General features: G+C 39.3%; 1 protein-coding gene across 6 annotated transcripts in view; it reads right to left on the bottom strand.

The window, feature by feature from the left end:
• The window catches only part of cdk18 (cyclin dependent kinase 18), a 103051-nt gene that overhangs the window by 29181 nt on the left and 55555 nt on the right, over positions 1 to 18315 (bottom strand). For 2 of the 6 annotated variants that reach the window (XM_008115635.3, XM_008115636.3), the window contains exon 2: positions 9999 to 10153. In XM_008115635.3, the coding sequence (XP_008113842.1) occupies positions 9999 to 10122 (124 nt within the window). In that variant the 5' untranslated portion in view covers positions 10123 to 10153. Of the gene's footprint in view, positions 1 to 5783; positions 6159 to 9991; positions 10154 to 18315 lie in introns of those variants that run through there. The other 4 variants (XR_010005502.1, XM_008115638.3, XM_008115637.3 and 1 more) reach the window with 4 other exon arrangements.

Genomic DNA, 18315 nt, shown 5'->3' with positions numbered 1-18315 from the left:
CTTCAGCATCCTAAACCCGGGTTAGGATGTTGCACTGGTGGCAAGATCCTAACGATGACACACTGGAATATTGGTGTCTATGATGTGATCAAACTCATGCCTAATGACTGTTGAAATGCCTATTTTCAAGACTTTCTTAATGCTCACTGTACCTCCACATGGGTCCAGTTTGTTTTCTGGGTAGTCTGGAAGGAACTTGATAATTAGAAGGGATCACTTTGAGGCACATTAATATTTCATTTCCTGATTTTTCTAACAACTGGGGGGGGGGGGGGTTCTTGCTTTGGAACCCATATCCATGCAGTGCACAAAAATGATGTCATGATTGCAGATAGCAGTCATGATTGTGTAAATGCAACCATAACCAATAGCAGGCAAACATAGCCAATAATTGGGGAAATTGTGTAGTTCATGAGTGGGAACTCTGCTGACCTCTAGATATTGTTGCACTGCAACTTTCAAAATTCTTTGCCACAGACTCTTGCTGGTGAGAGTTGTATCTGGCAATATTTGCCCACCGCAGATGAGGATGACGATGATGATTTCTATTCCACTTTATCTCTCTAAAAAGAGACCCAAAGTAGCTAAAACTAAAACAATAAAATATACATAATACTCATGTTTTTCCTTGATTATAACAACAGGAAGGATGTTATCATGCCATTGAGACATGCATACCAAAGGTCTCCAATCCTACTTGAGGGCCGGGCACAGTCAAGCATTTCAGGGTCTACAAACAATCCATTCTGCCAATAACCTGTTCAGCTGGTTGTACCCTTCAGAGAAATAATCATCTAAGAAATTTAAGTGATCTCTTTTTGTGATATTTCGGTACTGAAGTGTTGTTGTGCAATACACGGAAAATGAAATCTGAGGAAAGCAAGCTCACAGGCCTCCTGTGTGTATACCTACCAATTTCTGCCCCATGGCTCTATGTTCTGCCATTAAACCTGACAGGGCTGCAATTAGTTACTGGTTGCTAGGAGGCTTTGGAACAGGAAGCCCCCAAACAGATGTACAGCGTTTTGGTGTACAGCAAAACACTCCACCAAGTGCAGGGTAGGTCATCCATATACCCATGAAATAAAATTCTGAGAATTTACGCAGATACTGTTTCCTGGAGAAACCTGCATACAAATGAACTGCTCACTAATTATCAGCATTCCAAATAGAGCCCATGCCACTTAATAATAACTGAGTCCCACCTCCAAGCGGTTCCATAGAGCACATACTGGAGGTTATTATAAAAACACAAAAGATAGATGCACAGGCACAAAACACCAATCAAACAAGACAGAATTTGACAGTATGAACTCACTGCATAAGCTAGTTGCAGAAAGAGAGATAATGTTGTTCTTGCTGAAAAAGATCTGTCAAGAATAGGCAATTTCTGAATAAAATGTGAAATAATATTAGAAGCTAATGTGGCAGAACAATCCTAATAGTAATCTTCCTAGTTTCTTTTATACAGTGGGGGGGGGGAGTATTTAGTCAGATACCAATTGTACAAGTTCTCCCACTTAAAAAGATGAGAGAGGCCTGTAATTGACATCATAGGTATACCTCAATTATGAGAGACAACATGAGAAAACACATTCAGAAAATCACATTGTCTGATTTTTCATGAATTTATTTGCAAATTATGGTGGAAAATAAGTATTTGGTCAATAACAAATGTTCATCTCAATACTTTGTTATATATCCTTTATTGGCAATGACAGAAGTCCAACGTTTTCTGTAAGACCTCATAAGGTTGGCACACACTGTTCCTGGTATGTTGGCCCATTCCCCCATGCAGATGTCCTTGAGAGCAGTGATGTTTTGGGGATGTCGCTGGGCAATACTGACTTTCAACTCCCTTCAAAGGTTTTCTATAGGGATGAGATCTGGAGACTGGCTAGGCCACTCCAGGACTCTATCCAACTACTGCTGCGCTGCAAATTACTCTGACACAAACCTCCTTCCATCAGCAAAGGCACTTAAGATGAAACGTGGCTGGGTCTTTCAGCATGCCAATGATCCCAAGCACACCGCCAGGGCAACGAAGGAGTGGCTTCGTATGAAGCATTTCAAGTGCCTTTGCTGATGGAAGGAGGTTTGTGTCAGAGTAATTTGCAGCGCAGCAGTAGTTGGATAGAGTCAGTGGAACGCAGAACGAAGAGACATCCAGAGACTTTGGTAAAACTATATACAAGTTTTACTGACTTCAGTAATAATCAAGACAAACAGACTTGCAGACAAATACAGGACTCTCACTCTAAGCAGATAGAACTCAACTCAACTCAGAACAGAACTGATGCAATCAGTAATGTATATACACTTGTGTCTGGATACTCCCCAGCTCCAGCCACACATCAAGGACATCACAGCTTCTTAGGAATTAACTCTTTCCAGACTATGTTACACTCTGGATGATGCAATCAGTATGCAATACAAACAAGACACAAATTTCATTTAAACACTATCAATACACAAATCCCACATTAACAGTTTGCACTCAAAATCTCACGTTACATGGCCCCATTCATTCTTTCATGTATACAGATCAGTCACCCTGGTCCCTTTGCAGAGAAACAGCCCCAAAGCATGATGTTGCCACCCCCATGCTTCACAGTAGGTATGGTGTTCTTTGGATGCAACTCTGCATTCTTTCTCCTCCAAACACAACAAGTTGTGTTTCTGCCAAACAGTTCTACTTTGGCTTCATCTGACCATATGACATTCTCCCAATACTCTTCTGGATCATCCAAATGCTTTCTAGCAAACTTCAGTCGGCCCCGGACATGTACTGGCTTAAGCAGGGGGACACGTCTGGCACTTCAGGATCTGAGTCCCTGGCGGCGCAGTGTGTTACTGATGGTAGCCTTTGTGACGTTGGTCCCAGTTCTCTGCAAGTCATTCACTAGGTTCCCCCATGTGGTTCTGGGATTTTTGCTCACCGTTCTTGTGATCATTTTGACCCCACAGGGTGAGATCTTGCATGGAGCCCCAGATCGAGAAAGATTCTCAGTGGTCTTGTATCTCTTCCATTCTCTAATTATTGCTCCCACTGTTGATTTCTTCACACCAAACTGCTTGCCTATTGCAGATTCAGTCTTCCCAGTCTGGTACAGGGCTTCAATTTTGATTCTGGTGTCCTTGGACAGCTCTTTGATCTTCACCATAGTGGACTTTGGAGTGTGACTGCTTGAGGTTGTGGACAGGTGTCTTTTAGACTGATAACAAGTTCAAACAGGTGCCATTACTACAGGTAATGAGTGGAGGACAGAGGAGCCTCTTCAAGAAGAAGTTACAGGTCTGTGAGACCCAGAAATCTTGCTTGTTTGTTGGTGACCAAATACTTATTTTCCACCATAATTTGCAAATAAATTTGTGAAAAATCAGACAATGTGATTTTCTGGATGTGTTTTCTCATGTTGTCTCTCATAGTTGAGGTCTACCTATGATGTCAATTACAGGCCTCTCTCATCTTTTTAAGTGGGAGAACTTGTACAATTGGTATCTGACTAAATACTTTTTTCCCCACTGAATTTTACTAATATCTGAAGCTGCCTAAAAGAATAAAGTGTGGGTCTGGCTACCACCACCCACTTGTCATTGATGGCCATTCCACTCCACTACTTATAAGAAACCTTTCTTGCCCTGAAAGGATGGAAGAATGAACACAATTATAACAATTTCTTTCTTCCTCAAACCCATTCTTTTACTCTTGTACATTATAAACCTGAGGAACTGAGATTGAGAAGTGGGTGGGTTTGCAGTGCCTCTGAAGATCCTCTAGTGGATCAAGAGTTCCCATCCAACTGTAAGGACTGATTTTTAAAAATGACTGAGAGACTTTTCTGGTTAAAAAGAAGAGTAGAAGACATACTCTCTCAGCCTGATCTACTTGACAAGGTTTTTGTGAGGATGAAGTAGTGAAGAGAAGAGGCATGCACACAACCCTAAGTTCACTTGGGAAAAGGCAGAAGTTGAACATAACAAATAATGTAATGAGTACAATCAGTCTTCTGTAACCATGGATTCTGCATCCACAGGTTCAGCCATCTATGAGCCCTTCCAAACAGCCCTATATCCTAGAATATCAAGGCAGGAAATCCCACATTGTTTGAGTGTGGATTCAGATAACCCAGTTCAAAGCAGATATTGTGGGATTTTCTGCCTTTTTATTATGTGATATAGGGCTGTGTGGAAGGGCCCTATGAGTTGAAAACAGTCCTAAGAAGAAGGGGGGATCTATAAAGTAAACCGTGATTTTTGCCATTTTAGACAAGAGGCATCATTTCATTTACACCACTGCATTTAATGGGATGAGTATCCATGGATGTTGGTCTCCACATGGAACCAAACTCTAGCAGCTATCTAGGACCCACTGTAGTTTGCAACTGCATACTTTAACTGCTACCCTGCATGTAAAAGATATTACTTTTGAAAACAAATGCAGCATCTTCAAATCCAATGATGTACTAAGCAATCAAGTGCCCAATCCAGCCAGTTTCTAGTTCTGGATCCAGATGCTGTAAAAGGCAGCCTACTAGGTTTTGCATTTGATAGCAACCAGAGTCTTTGTTGATGCTATTCAGAGAAACAATGCTACTTTCCCCTTGAGCTCTAGATTCTGAAAACAGACTTTCATCACAAAAGAATTCCAGAGAGTCAGCTTGCTGCAGCAAAAACAAAAAGTGGCACATGACACTTTTGCTGTTTTAAAGCAAAATGTTCTTTATATTTTACAGTTCACTTGTTAATGTGAAAGATTAAAGCTTGGAAAGGTGTGCCTGTCCTTCTCATCCTACAGGACAGAAGATATTAGCAATATTATCTTAGTGTAGAAACAACAAAATATTAAAATAATGGGAGCTATTTCCATTGTTCTTATAATCATGATACAATAAATTTGTCAAAATTAAATGAATTCAGGTGGAAACAACACTGTGGGTAGAAAGGTAGTTTTGATCAGAAGCCAAAATCTAGAGGTCTTTCTTTATCAAACCCTTCTAATTGCTGCATCTGCTCTGTCTGTTACACTGAAGACAAAAAAAATGTAATACATGAGCATAAAAAGGCCAAATATCAGCAGGTGGACTTCTGAGCAAACTAAAATGCAATGACTATCTCTCCAATTCATGCCTCTCTCAGTCTCATCCACTGAAAGCCTGGTTTACTGCTGAGAACTACCTCCCATGATAAACATGGATTCGACTGTGTTGATTTCAATGTATTTGGACAGTTATCCAATTTGCTCACTAACTAATGAATTGGTGCATACTACACAGATCAAAACAGCAGGCTCTCTGGGTGACACATCTTAGGGATCAAAAGTTAGTAGGGAGGGGAGCTGAGTAGATTTGAGTTTTTTTATTCCATCCTTAATCTAAATGAATTGCAGAAGTACTTTGTATTTAAAAAAGAGATACAAACTTTCATGTGAAAAATAAAGCCAGTAAATCCAGAACTGACATGCTAAAGCAGAACAAAAAGTTGTTAAGTCATTGAGTGTTTGGCATGGAATGAACCCGTTTCACACATTATTGTGTAACAGACTGGAATTTTTTTAAAAAAGAAAATTCATTATTAGTGATTAGGCAAGAAGGAAGAAAATAAATTAAAGTCATGCCATAAAACCTATGGTGTGTCCCCATTTAAGGGATTGTAGAATTCTTGTTGCCCCATTTCAGAATAGATATCAGAAAATGGAGAAACTGCAAACAAGAAAGGGGTTTATAGCTTAGAAAAGATTCACTAGCTCACGAAAAAAGCAAAACACCAGGAGCTAAACTAACCTTACGTACTAGGTGTCTGTACCCAAACTGTCTTGGCTGGGATATTTAATAGGGATAAAGGCAGAATCTGGACACATACTGAAGTAATGTTTGATTCTGCTCCACTTTTCATGCGGACTGCAAGCAGGTGCTCACACTCAAGGCATAATGAGGCTGCATACAATATCAAAGCAAAATTAAAAGGGAAGTTGCAGACATTGCTGCTGCCTTTGACAAGACTCACTCCTTTTATAAATATATTTAAACATTGCATCTGCCAAAACAAGCTTTGATCTCCTGGGGAAACAGGCCAGAAACTTGCTTTGCTTTGCTTAAACCACAACTATTTCATTACTTTGTTAAGTGTTAACATATCTGCTCGGCTCTAAAAACCACGGCTCTAGAAAGACCTAGAGCTTTGATGGCTTGTTTTTTTCCATCAATCATGTCTTGGACTCTCAAGAATTCTAATCAATGAAAAAAGACACCATGTTCTGCCCCCACACTATCTTAACTACTTGGAAGGTGAACTGGCTGAGCAGGGAACAGATCGGAGACTATATAGCTGAATCAAGAGTTTATTAACTGACAAGAATTTTAGACTTTCTCTCCTCCTGAGTCTTACTGCAAAGTCTTTATGAGAAGTAAAGTCTTTGAGAGATAGATACAGTTCTGGCTGAACTGAGGCTCTTGAATCTTTATTTCTTCTTATTGTCTCTGCCTTGTATGGTGATCAACTGTCTGTAAGATGAACTCAATATTTAACTCTGACTGGACTTGAATATAGATCTAGCTGACTGGACTTGAATACAGCAACGACTGGACATGCTATTTTGTAGACTTTCCAGCCTTCCTCTCTCTTCACCTTCCAGTCACGAAAAATGATAACTCTTCCAAGAACTAGAAGTGCCTAGTCCGATGCTCCACCCCTGATGAGATTCTTAAAGTGGTGGGGCAACGGAGGTTTCAAATGCAAAGAGGATGTCTAGGCTAACCCCCCAGAAACTATACATAAAATATTAATCCCTTTAACTAAATAGGGCTTAATGAGGGGTAAACAGTGAGCATTTTCATGGGGTACGACACACCACTACCCCTTACAAATACTATGTTTAATATTTGTAGGCCAGCTTGAACTCAAAACAAATTATGCAATTTACCTCTACAGCTCTCTTGTGGAAAAGAAAACAGACAGAAACAGAAAGCAATCATCAGTGTCTAAGAAAAACAAGGTTATGAAAACCTTCAGGACTTGCTTGTGCACTTGCTGACATTTTGTAGAGAGGAAAATAAAGATGAAATACAGTTTTTTAAAAATTCAGTGCTAGTTCCACTACAGTTCGACTCTAATTTTAAGGAGAGCCCCAGAGGTTTCTAGCAGCTGTGAATCAGACACAGGCAGATGACATTTCTAGCTCTTCCATATGGCATTGAGGCAGACAGAATTATCACAAGGATGGAAAAGCTTCAAGTACTTGTTACAGAAACTTTTGAGGACTCTTTGCAAATGCCCTTTCCAGCTTTTGCAAAAACAGACTGCACCAAACCAAAGGTGACATTGCCTGGAACTCCCTGTGCTCACTTAGCGTATTATTTGTTTTTCCACTTGTCCTTCTGGGATTCTCAGTGCATGCCCTATCATTCCTTGTGCTCAAGTGAGGTTAGCAGAGAGAAAGAGAGCAAGAACAAAACATAATTGAATTTGATATAATCTTCCACTGCAACCTCTGACTGGGGTCTAATTATTCAACCCTTTGGTTGCAGCCTATCTTTGGTGGTAATCGGTGGAATGAAGAATGGTGCCTTGTCTGTGCTCCCTGAAAGCAGAGTTTATAAACTGCCCTTTACCATTGAGCAAAGAGGACTAGTAACATTCAGTACAGTCAACCCTCCTCCACATTCACTGGCAGTAAAAGCACAGAATCCAATGAAAGTGAAAAAACTTGAATAAAGAAATTGCCATTTTTACCTGTTTTTTAAAAAACTCTCTGGGGATTTTAATGTCTTCCAGCATGACTCTATCACTGAATTCCACTGAAAGCTGACCACAGAACTGCACTAGAGGACTAAGATTTCTAGAGAGTTGTTTCTTCTAGAAATCCGTATTTTCTCCAGCATGTCTGGAGAAAGTTGATCTCAAAATCACACTGGAAGACCTAGAGATTCCTATAAATCAATAAAATTCTAAACTATAAATGTGGATGGGGAACTGTAGATGTGATCTGGAAAGGAGAAAACATTTTAAGATGTTGAAAAAAGGAGTGACGATTTTATTCTTGAAAACAGTCCCAGGCATTTGAGTCTGGAAATATTTTATGGCCTTCTCCTAATCCTGTGATCTGCTGTAGAAATGTTATGATAAGGATGTCCTTGATGCACATGGAAAAAAAACTGGAATAGCATCATGCTCAGTCTCTTAGTTTGTAAACTATCAGTTATCAAGAATAAACTTTGGAAACACTCTTTTGAGAATATATGCAAGTTGATTTTAAAGTTGTAATATAAGTATTATTTTGTATCCATACACTTTTTTACTCAGGATGCATTTTTTTTAAAAAAAATCTGACAATTTATATGTGATTTGATGTAAGATACATACACATATAATTGATTTTGTAAATTGTAGCTTGTCTTTTGTTATAATTACTGTTATCTAAACATGTCTTGCTTTTCTTTTAACAGCCCCTGAATAAAGCAATTAAAGGTATTTCTGGGCCAATAGGTAGTGGGCTATTTTCAAGCATAAAACAAACTCTTCTTTAACATCCCAAGACACTGTACCTTTTCTATATCACAGTCTACACCAATGGAGTTGGGTGCAGGGTGGATTTCTCATCTTTCAATGAGAAAGATAAGCTCTACCCAACTCAGATTGCAAGCCACTGTTGCTCTTCTACTACAGGTTCCCTAGGTAAGTTTATAAATAAGCAAATAAAATCCATCAGAAATAACCAGTAATTGAAATAAGACATAATATGAAATAATAAAAACCCTCTTTGTTGAAGAATAGATCATCTTGAAAAAGATCAATTCAACATTCCCATTTTTCTGAAACTTAATATTAGCCTACAATTCTCATAACATTATTTTGTACAAGTCTGCTTTTCTACTTTCCAATTATATTCCCAAGCATTTAGCTGTTTTTTGTTCACTTAAAAACCTAGGTTTTTCCTGTTTTTCCTCTTTTTTCTACAGGTTGCTTCCAGTTAGTTATACTTTGTATTTGTTTACCTTCAACTAGCAATCCTTCCATATTCAGTAAATGGTAATTTCATGAATATTGCTGACTCTAGTGGGTCAAACAACAACAACCACCACCACCACCACCACCACCACCACCACCATCATCATCATCATCATCATCATCATCATCATCATCATCATCATCATTATTTGTAGACTGTCCTATGTCCCTGAAGGGCCTCAGGGCAGTTTTCAACATATATAGCAAATATTCAGTGTCAATGAGGAAAAGACATATAAACAAATTACATCAGAACGGAACACATTGAACAATATAATGTAGATTTTTTTGTGTGTCAGGAGCGAGTTGAGAAACTTCAAGTTGCTTCTGGTGTGAGAGAATTGGCCATCTGCAAGGACATTGCCCAGGGGACGCTCAGATGTTTTAATGTTTTTACCATCCTTGTGGGAGGCTTCTCTCATGTCCCCGCATGGAGCTGGAGCTGATAGAGGGAGCTCATCTGCACTCTCCCTAGGTTGGATTTGAACTTGGCAGCCTTCAGGTCAGCAACCCAACCTTCAAGTCACAAGGCTTTAACCCTCTATGCCACCAGAGGCTCCGGTGTAGTTAAGGTGATGACTATAGCCTAACTGTGAAGGACTGTGAAGGAATCAGTAGTACAATGTTAGCCTTCCCTCCAATTTAAGAACTCACACATGAACAATGCAATCCAGCCAACATGTAACTGGTTCAGTTTGAAGGGAGTCATCCTAGATGATTTGGTCTATAGTCATAAATTCTTGGAGTTGAAGTCTAAAACATGTGGAGGACCAAACTTTTGGAAGCACTGACCTAGAGAACTCTGTTCTCCTCATTACCACATTTCAAACATTTCATAAACCATAAGCTACAAGGGCTACCATACAAGTATTGCTTCCCAAAGTAAGGGGAGATACAATCTCTCCAAATTTCAGATGTCTAGAACTGACCTCAGCACTATCTTTCTGCCCATACCACTCTCTTTTCCATGGGATTGATTTCCCACCTTTTACCTTCATTCTTTCTGTTGTTGAGCTGGTTGAACTGCTCTGTAAACTCTGCTAGTGATTCCTCAATCGTCTCTGTCCGGGGAACCGAAAGAGAAAAACGACGCTTGAAAGTTTTCATTTTGTTCATTATATCCCGTACAGGAAGATGACAGGCAAATCTGGTAGAGAAGCAAAAAAATAAAATAAAATAGATTTTAGTTATAAACAATTCATGTAGTTTTGGGCATGGCCTTATTACACATCTGGTGAGAAGAATATACTGTTTCTTGGCCTGAATTCAACTGAGATGGGACAAATTCCATGATTTTTTAAACAAAATTGACTATTGTTATTTGAGATGGAAACAATATTCAAAAATATTTGAAGAATGGCTGAAAACTATGTTGTCAACTGTTGTGAAACCCTGATAAACAGACCCTGAACTGAACAGTATCATTGCAGTTCAGGACTATGTGAAAAATTCACTTCTTTTGAACAGAAAATACATTTTGGGTACAGGAAATAGCATTTTAGCCCAGAAACATTAACGTCTGCACAGAAAATCTGGGCAGCCTTCAAAGGTTGCAAAAGTTGTTCATTTGAGAACTAATTTAACAAACAGTTACACCCAATTGTTATAGAACTGCCACAATGAGACTATGCTGAGATTGAGTAGGTTTAGTCATATTCTAAAACATGAGTAAGTAGATTTCATAGTTTATTATAAGAAAAAATTGAACAGATTATTCAGACACTTAACAGGACACAAGAGATTGGTTTAACGGTAGTTCTGCCTATTTTGAAGTTGAAAGAATAGGAAATGGCTTTATTAAAAGGAATGTAAAATTCAGTGGTTTGACAGTCATCGTCCACCTAAGCATTCCAAACTTAATTAAAAGAGATGACAACTGATAAAATACCCCAAATCAAATTATGTAAAGGTAATTTTGGGGGGGAAAAACATCCACTTCTACAACAAGGAAACCATTCTGTTTATACAAATGACACTTGTCTGAAATGATTGCTTCCTGATTTGAAGGACCTGGCTGTAAACACTCTCGAGTTCTTACAGATTCAATGAGCTCGGCTCCAAATATTCAATGGTTACATAAACATAACAGAATAAAGTATGGTTGTATTGAAATATCCCTCACTGTGCCATTTGAACAACTGTACTGTATGATTTATAAACTAAAGATAAGGTGTGAAAATCTAAAGTAAACTGAGTTTAGACATCAACCATAGAGACGAAACATTTTTTTTTCATGATGATGACAATTTTATCCATTTTACCCACCTTTTCCCCAATATTGGGAATCAATGCACCTTATATGAATATTAAAAGCACAACATATTAAAATGATTGCTAAAAATAAAACTTTTTTTAAAAAAGCTAATCTATAGAATTGAAACCATTAAAAATTCATTAAAAACAACATAGTAACTCAGCCTTAAAAGCCAATTTCAGTCACTTCCTGAAAGCCCATTGAAATCACAGCTCTCCTGTGACAGTGGGCAGAAAGTAAGGAGTGGGCCATTCTGGTCTCCCCAGGGAGGGAGTTCCTAGGTCTGGAAGCAGTTACTGAGAAGATCTACCTCCTCGCATGGGAAAAAAGGAGGACAAGAAATGAGACAACTCTATTTTCTCTATTCAAAAAAGTGTCATTGCTTTTATACATCACAAAACTGTCCCAAGCAGCGACAATGTCATTTGGGACCAGATTTGTGGGATGTGGATGCATGCTTTGAATGCTCTATTTAAGTGTTGAGGAAACAGTGAAGTAAGCATATTAGAAGCAAGTTAGTCTTGCTTCCCTTCCTTACACATTTCCACTCCTCTCTTTATGTGCAGGGCAGTTTCTAAAAGAGAAGGGAGTCCTCCATATGTAGAGAGGATTCATCCAATATAATGTTCTGAGTTGCATAAAGCACCCATGGATATAGGCTGCTCTCTTCATTAGCAAGCCAAATTCTAGGTGAGGAGTGATGACAGGAGGTGAACAAGGCTAAGAGTTCCCTTTCTCCAAATCAGACTTACTCAATCTGGTTCTTGAATACCATGATGGAAGAATTAAGAGTTAAACATTAAGCATTTCTGAGCTCATCTCTCAGTTTCCTTTCAGGTTGCCTGCATTCTAATCAGGCCACTTTTGTTGGTCTTTACCTGAAGAGTGATTCATTCTAAAAACAGTAACAGATGGTTATCGTCTGCAGCTTCCAACTGGTTGTTTTGTGTTACTTTTCTGGGCTAAATTTTAATGTAAAATCAACACGACCACGGTGTTTGGGGATAACTACCTAGCAGAGTTGGGATTCTTCTCGGAACAGGAGCCTTCTCCAAAAGAGAGATATTTTGAAAATGCTCACATTTCAATATGACCTGTATGGCTCGACTTTATATGAAATGTTCAAGCAGGAATGAGCAACTGTTCTAGGGAACGGCTTCTTAAACTGTGGGTCCTGAGCCCAAATGTGCTTCCCTTAGCTCAATGTCGGGGTCCCAAAAAACAGTACATGTTTTCTGAGCATCACCTAGTGACTACTTTAGACATTTACACAAATCTGTTGTGCAGTGTTGACAGTGGACTCTGCAAAGGTACTTCAGCTGTACTTCATAAAAAGCAAAATCTGCTTGTTTAGCAAGCCTTGGAAATGCTGATTTGTTATAAACAAATGTTGATTCTTATACCTCTTTGATATAACTTTAAACCTAGGGTCACTTAAAAATGTCTTGGGCCAAAAGGAGTCTTGAATGGAAACATTTAACAACGCCAGGTCTAGGAGATGCATTCCCTTAGGGCAGTGTTTCTCAAACACTGCTCCTACACCATCAGCTCCACTGGACTGGCCACGTTGTCTGAATGCCTAATCACTGTCTTCCAAAGCAGTTACTATACTCCCAACTCAAGAACAGGAAACATAATGTTGGTGGACAGGAAAAGAGATTTAAAGATGGGCTCAAAGCCAACCTTAAAAACTGTGGCATAGACACCGAGAATTGGGAAGCCCTGGCCCTTAAGTGCTGTAATTGGAGGCCAGCTGTTACCAACAGTGCTACAGAATTCAAAGAGGCACGAATGGAGGGATTAAGGGAGGAATGTGCCAAGAGGAAGACGTGTCAAGCCAACCCTGACCGGGACCGCCTTTTGTCTGGAAACTGATGTCTTAGTCCAATACTCAAACCACTACATCAAGTTGGCTCTTTGACGTTTACCTTCATACATTAATGGCTATAAGTCATGACGACTATATACTCTCTTCAACACCACCAGCAGCATGTCTCTGAATAAAAGATGCTTGGGAGGCTTATTGAATCCATATTGTTCTCCTTATGGGCCTCTCAAGGTCATCTGGTTGGCCAATGTGGAAACAGTTTGCTGGGGCCCTTTTACACTACATAATATTCCTATGATTTCACTTTGGCAACATTCTATGAAATACTTGGGTTTGTAGTTTAATGAGAACTTTCTAGAAATGAAATTTACGTAGTCCTCTCTAGACTTTAAACTGGATGTTGCCATGGCAGTTAAAGTGGAATCATAGCACTATAACTGGGTGATAAAAGGGTCCTAGAATTGCATCAGCTTTTAATCCATTCCCATAGAGAAGACTCTTCCTATCCACTTAAGAGGATGGGCTTGGATGCCCAGCCATTCCTGTGCCAACTGAAAATAGGTTTGCAAAGAACTTGTATCCAAGGGGTTCCATCTAAGTGCTCCTTTAAGTACCACTTATATTCACTATGGAAGAACATGCGGGTCAAGAATAGGTCTCCACAGCCACCTACGGATCCACCTGGACACTACACCTGGAGGACCATCATCCTCGAGCTGTGAGGGATCACCTAAGTAAGAAAGTTTCTCAAACTCCGCTCCTCCAGGTGTTTTGAACTTCACCTCCCGGAAACCCCAGCCAGCTTACCAGCTGTTGGGAACTGTGGGAGCTGGAGTCCAAAACATCTGGAGGAGCAGAGTTTGAGAAACACTGCATTAGGGGTTAATAGGGAATGAGGCTGAATCCAGTAGTAGGCAGAGACAGATCCAGAACTAAAAGCACTGAGGGTTACCTGTTTCTGACAATCTTTTCCCAACCCCATGCCATTTTCCCTTGTGTTTGGTTGAATGCAGTGGAGGATGACAAGTTATACTTGGCAAAGACTTTTGATATTTGATCAAGAATGTATGAAATTTGGTTGACAATTACACATTTTTAGTGTAGAAGCGTAAAATAAAATCACCTGGACAGATTCAGGCTTCCTTTAAGGGACAGGTGCAGAAATTGTGCAGTCTAGGGTTAAGGTGTATAATAGCCATGGCCTGCCAAGTTATTTGATACCTGAGGCAAAACAATCTTAAAAGTGCCTCTCCCTGGCAGCCAAAATACAGCAATAGTAGATAGATTAAATCACTGTTCGCATGATGTATTTTCTTGACTCTTGAAACCAGCTGCCTGAGGCAACTGCCTCGCATTGCCTAGTAGTAGGGCCAACCTCTTATTTCAGCTCCCATGGAGTTAATTGGGATGCTTGGGAAGGAAATGCAACCTCTCAGTGGATCTAGACTGTCAGAATAAGACAATCAAAAACTGTACATCTTGTGCCTCCGTTAATTAACGTTGGTTCCACAGGAACATTTCAGCGGCTAATTAGCATAGGCATCCAGACTGACTGGAATCTGTATCCAGACACGTTCATGCCATATATGTGCTACAGTAATAATCATAATGAAGGCACCATCACTTGGCAGTAAACTAACAATAATAAAAGGCAATTAAACAAAGAAAACCACAGAGGCTGAGATCTCAACTAGAAATAGGATTATCATTCAATCGCCAACATTTTTACAAAAGGGGAAAGAAAACATAACAATAAATGAACAAACAAGGGTATTTGCACAAAATTTACATATGCTTTACTGAGGCAAATTAAGAAGTCAACACTGTAGAATTAATTTAGTTTGTCTCCACTTTAACTGCCATGTGTCAATGCTATGAAATTCTGGGATTTGTATTTTGGTGAATCGCAGAATCATAGAGTTGGAGGAGACTTCATGGGCCATCCAGTGCAACCTCCTGTAAAGAAGCAGGAAATTGCATCCAAAGCACCCCCAACAGATGGCCATCCAGCCTCTGCTTAAAAGCCTCCAAAGAAGGAGCCTCCACCACACTTTGGGGTAGAGTTCCAGTGCCAAACAGCTCTCACAGTTAGAAAGTGCTTCTTAATGTTCAGGTGGAATCTCCTTTCCTGTAGTTTAGAACCATTGTTCCGCGTCCTAGTCTGCAGGGCAGCAGAAAACAAGCTTGCTCCCTCCTCCCAGTGTCTTCCCCTCACATATTTATACATGGCTATCATGTCTCCTCTCAGCCTTCTCTTCTGCAGGCTAAACATGCCCAGTTCTTTAAGCTGCTCCTCATAGGGCTTGTTCTCCAGACCCTTGATGGTTTTAGTTGCCCTCTGGACACATTCCAGCTTATCAACATCTCCCTTAAATTGCAGTGACCAGAATTGGACACAGTATTCCAGGTGTGGTCTGACCAAGGCAGAATAGAGGGGTGGCATGACTTCCTGGATGGGTCACCAGCACTGTTTGGCAGTGAATGTGAAAGACCTTGGAAAATTACTACCCCCAGGATTCCATAGCATTAAGCCATGGCAGTTAAAGTGATGACAAACTACATTAATTCTACAGTGTAGATGCATCCTGTGACCCAGAGAATTGTGTGACCGCTTTATCTGATGTCCAGGCATTGTTCTCAGGTAACTTCAAAGCTGCTCTTCTCATTTCCTATTGTTTTCCCCTACCAAAGGACCAGACCAGATCCTGACCACCCTATAAAGAGAGAACTGTCCTATGTACGACAGGGCACACAGATATCCTAAGCATAGGTCTTGGAATAATGCTATTTTGTAATTTTGGGGCATATTACTAAACAATTATAATCTTATTATTTTTGTTAGTTAGCCAGAACTACATTATGAGAAGCAGAGTCCTAAGAAAATCAAACAAGCAATGAAGGTGCTTTCAACTAGTACCATACTAATTGGGTATTTATATCAGGGATGCATCACAGAGACATTTCTAGGCACAGCAAATGAAGGTGCATTGGAAGAGCTGTCATGGGAACTGAACACATAGAAACTGACCCTAGCCATAACCTCAACGGTGCCAAGAACCCAGTGTGAGATTTGTTGTCAAACTAATGCAGATAGCATTTGCAGTGATATAAAATGCAATGTATGTTTAAAGTTTTCCAACTCCAGTAATAGATAATTTTAAGATGAATGTCTAAAAACAAATAATTAGATTATTAAAGAGAAAAGTCAAGATATCCTAATGTCTTCAAGACACATGGATGCTATTTAAAACTATACAAGATATATAGAATGTATATCGCAGGTTAGAAAACATGCAACTAAGGATGTATCTACACTGTAGAATTAATGTACTTTGATAACTCTTTAACTGTCATGGCTCAATAGAATGGAATGATGACAATTGTAGTTTTACCACTCTTATCTACCAAAAAGTGCTGGTGCCTCACCAAACCTCAACTACTCGAATTCCACAGCATTTAGTCATGGCAGTTAAAGTGGTGTCGATCTGAATTAGTTCTACAGTGTAGATGCACTCCATGTCTGATCATAGTTAATGAGCTGGGTCAAAAAATATAAAATAAACACACAGCCATTTCTTTGAAAATGGATAAGTTGCCCAAATGACGCCAAGTTCTGATGAAAGAACTACTGACAATATGGAAGAGAAAAAATTCAAACTGAGCAACACATTACTAAAAATGCAGAGACAAAACAGAAAACATTTCTATAAATACATCAGCAGGAAACAACCAAGGAACTTACCAGTGAAACTGCTCAGCAGTGTATCCAGGGCAGACAAAAGAGAGCCCTTCTTCAAACAATGTATTACTAATTTATGAAATTTGCTGCCAACTAGATTAGATGGCTTTAAAGGAGAATGCAACAAATCTACTGGGGAGAAATCTATTAAAAGATACTGGTCATGACTGATAAACAGGAAAGGTTCAGAGGTAATATATGCTGGTGGTCTTTCCAGCTATTTTTGATCCATTGGACACTTTTTGAACTACAGTAGAGTCTCACTTATCCAAGCCTTGCTTATCCAGGCCTCTGGATAATCCAAGCCATTTTTGTAGTCAATGTTTTCAATATATCATGATATTTTGGTGCTAAAGTCGTAAATACAGTAATTACAACATAACATGACTGCGTATTGAACTACTTTTGCTGTCAAATTTGTTGTATAACATGATGTTGTGATGCTTAATTTGTAAAATCATAGCCTAATTTGATGTTTAATAGACTTTTCCTTAATCCCTCCTTATTATCCAAGATATTCGCTTATCCAAGCTTCTGCCGGTCCGTTTAGCTTGGATAAGTGAGACTCTACCGTAATATAGTTTCCCTAGATATAAAAAATACTAAGGCACCATGCTCTTCAAGCAACCAAGGGCTGATCCTCTCTCTCTTTGTTGGTGACTTCTCTTTTCACTCATACACTATATAAACAAACATTCAAATTCCAAAGGGCTAACTATGTTGGTCACCTGCAGCAAAAGCAACCAAAGTGCCATGGGATTAATGATTAGTTTATGAGGAATACAGCCTAGTTTATGAGATGCAGAGAGTACTATACATAAATTCAGCTATATATGCAGTGCACAGACTTGGAGTGGGAGATATATGCTTGCCTATCCATCTGTCTGTCTTCTGTGTGATATCAACAACTTTGGAAGACATTTACTAATGCTTATGCATATGGATTTGGAGCATATACTTCACTTAACAGACTCAGATTGTTTCCAAAACACATGAAAACTAAAACCTTTTCAGCCTCAAGGACTAGTTCTATTTGTCTAACTGCTAAGACACACACACCTGCAGTGTGCACGCATTACTGTTTATTTCCACTGCTATTCCCTTCCTTCACTCTGCTGGTTTGCTGCTCAGCAATGTGGATGTAACCAGACTGAACCTACCCTTAGGGAGTTGTTGATAAAAATGTAAGATGCTGGAAACAGGTTTTCTGCATTTGACTATAGCACTTAAAAAAAATCTTTCTCCCTTACACAAATTACATCCAGCTTAATTCCTGTGGGACCACTTTGCTGTAGTTTCATCCTTATGCTGCTGATATTTCCAGTTTAATTACTCCTTATTTCCCCACCTCACTACCCTGTGCTGGGTATGGTTTTATTACATGCCTTATAATATGTTGATATTGAGAAGGAATTCTATTATTTAAAAAAACACAACAACTCTAGGAATTGGGTAAACAACTATAGCATGGAGAAGGTAAACTAGTAA

This window comes from Anolis carolinensis, chromosome 4 (assembly GCF_035594765.1).
Source record: "Anolis carolinensis isolate JA03-04 chromosome 4, rAnoCar3.1.pri, whole genome shotgun sequence".
In the NCBI taxonomy this organism is placed as follows: domain Eukaryota; kingdom Metazoa; phylum Chordata; class Lepidosauria; order Squamata; family Dactyloidae; genus Anolis; species Anolis carolinensis.
This window is presented reverse-complemented; position numbering and strand designations above follow the sequence as displayed.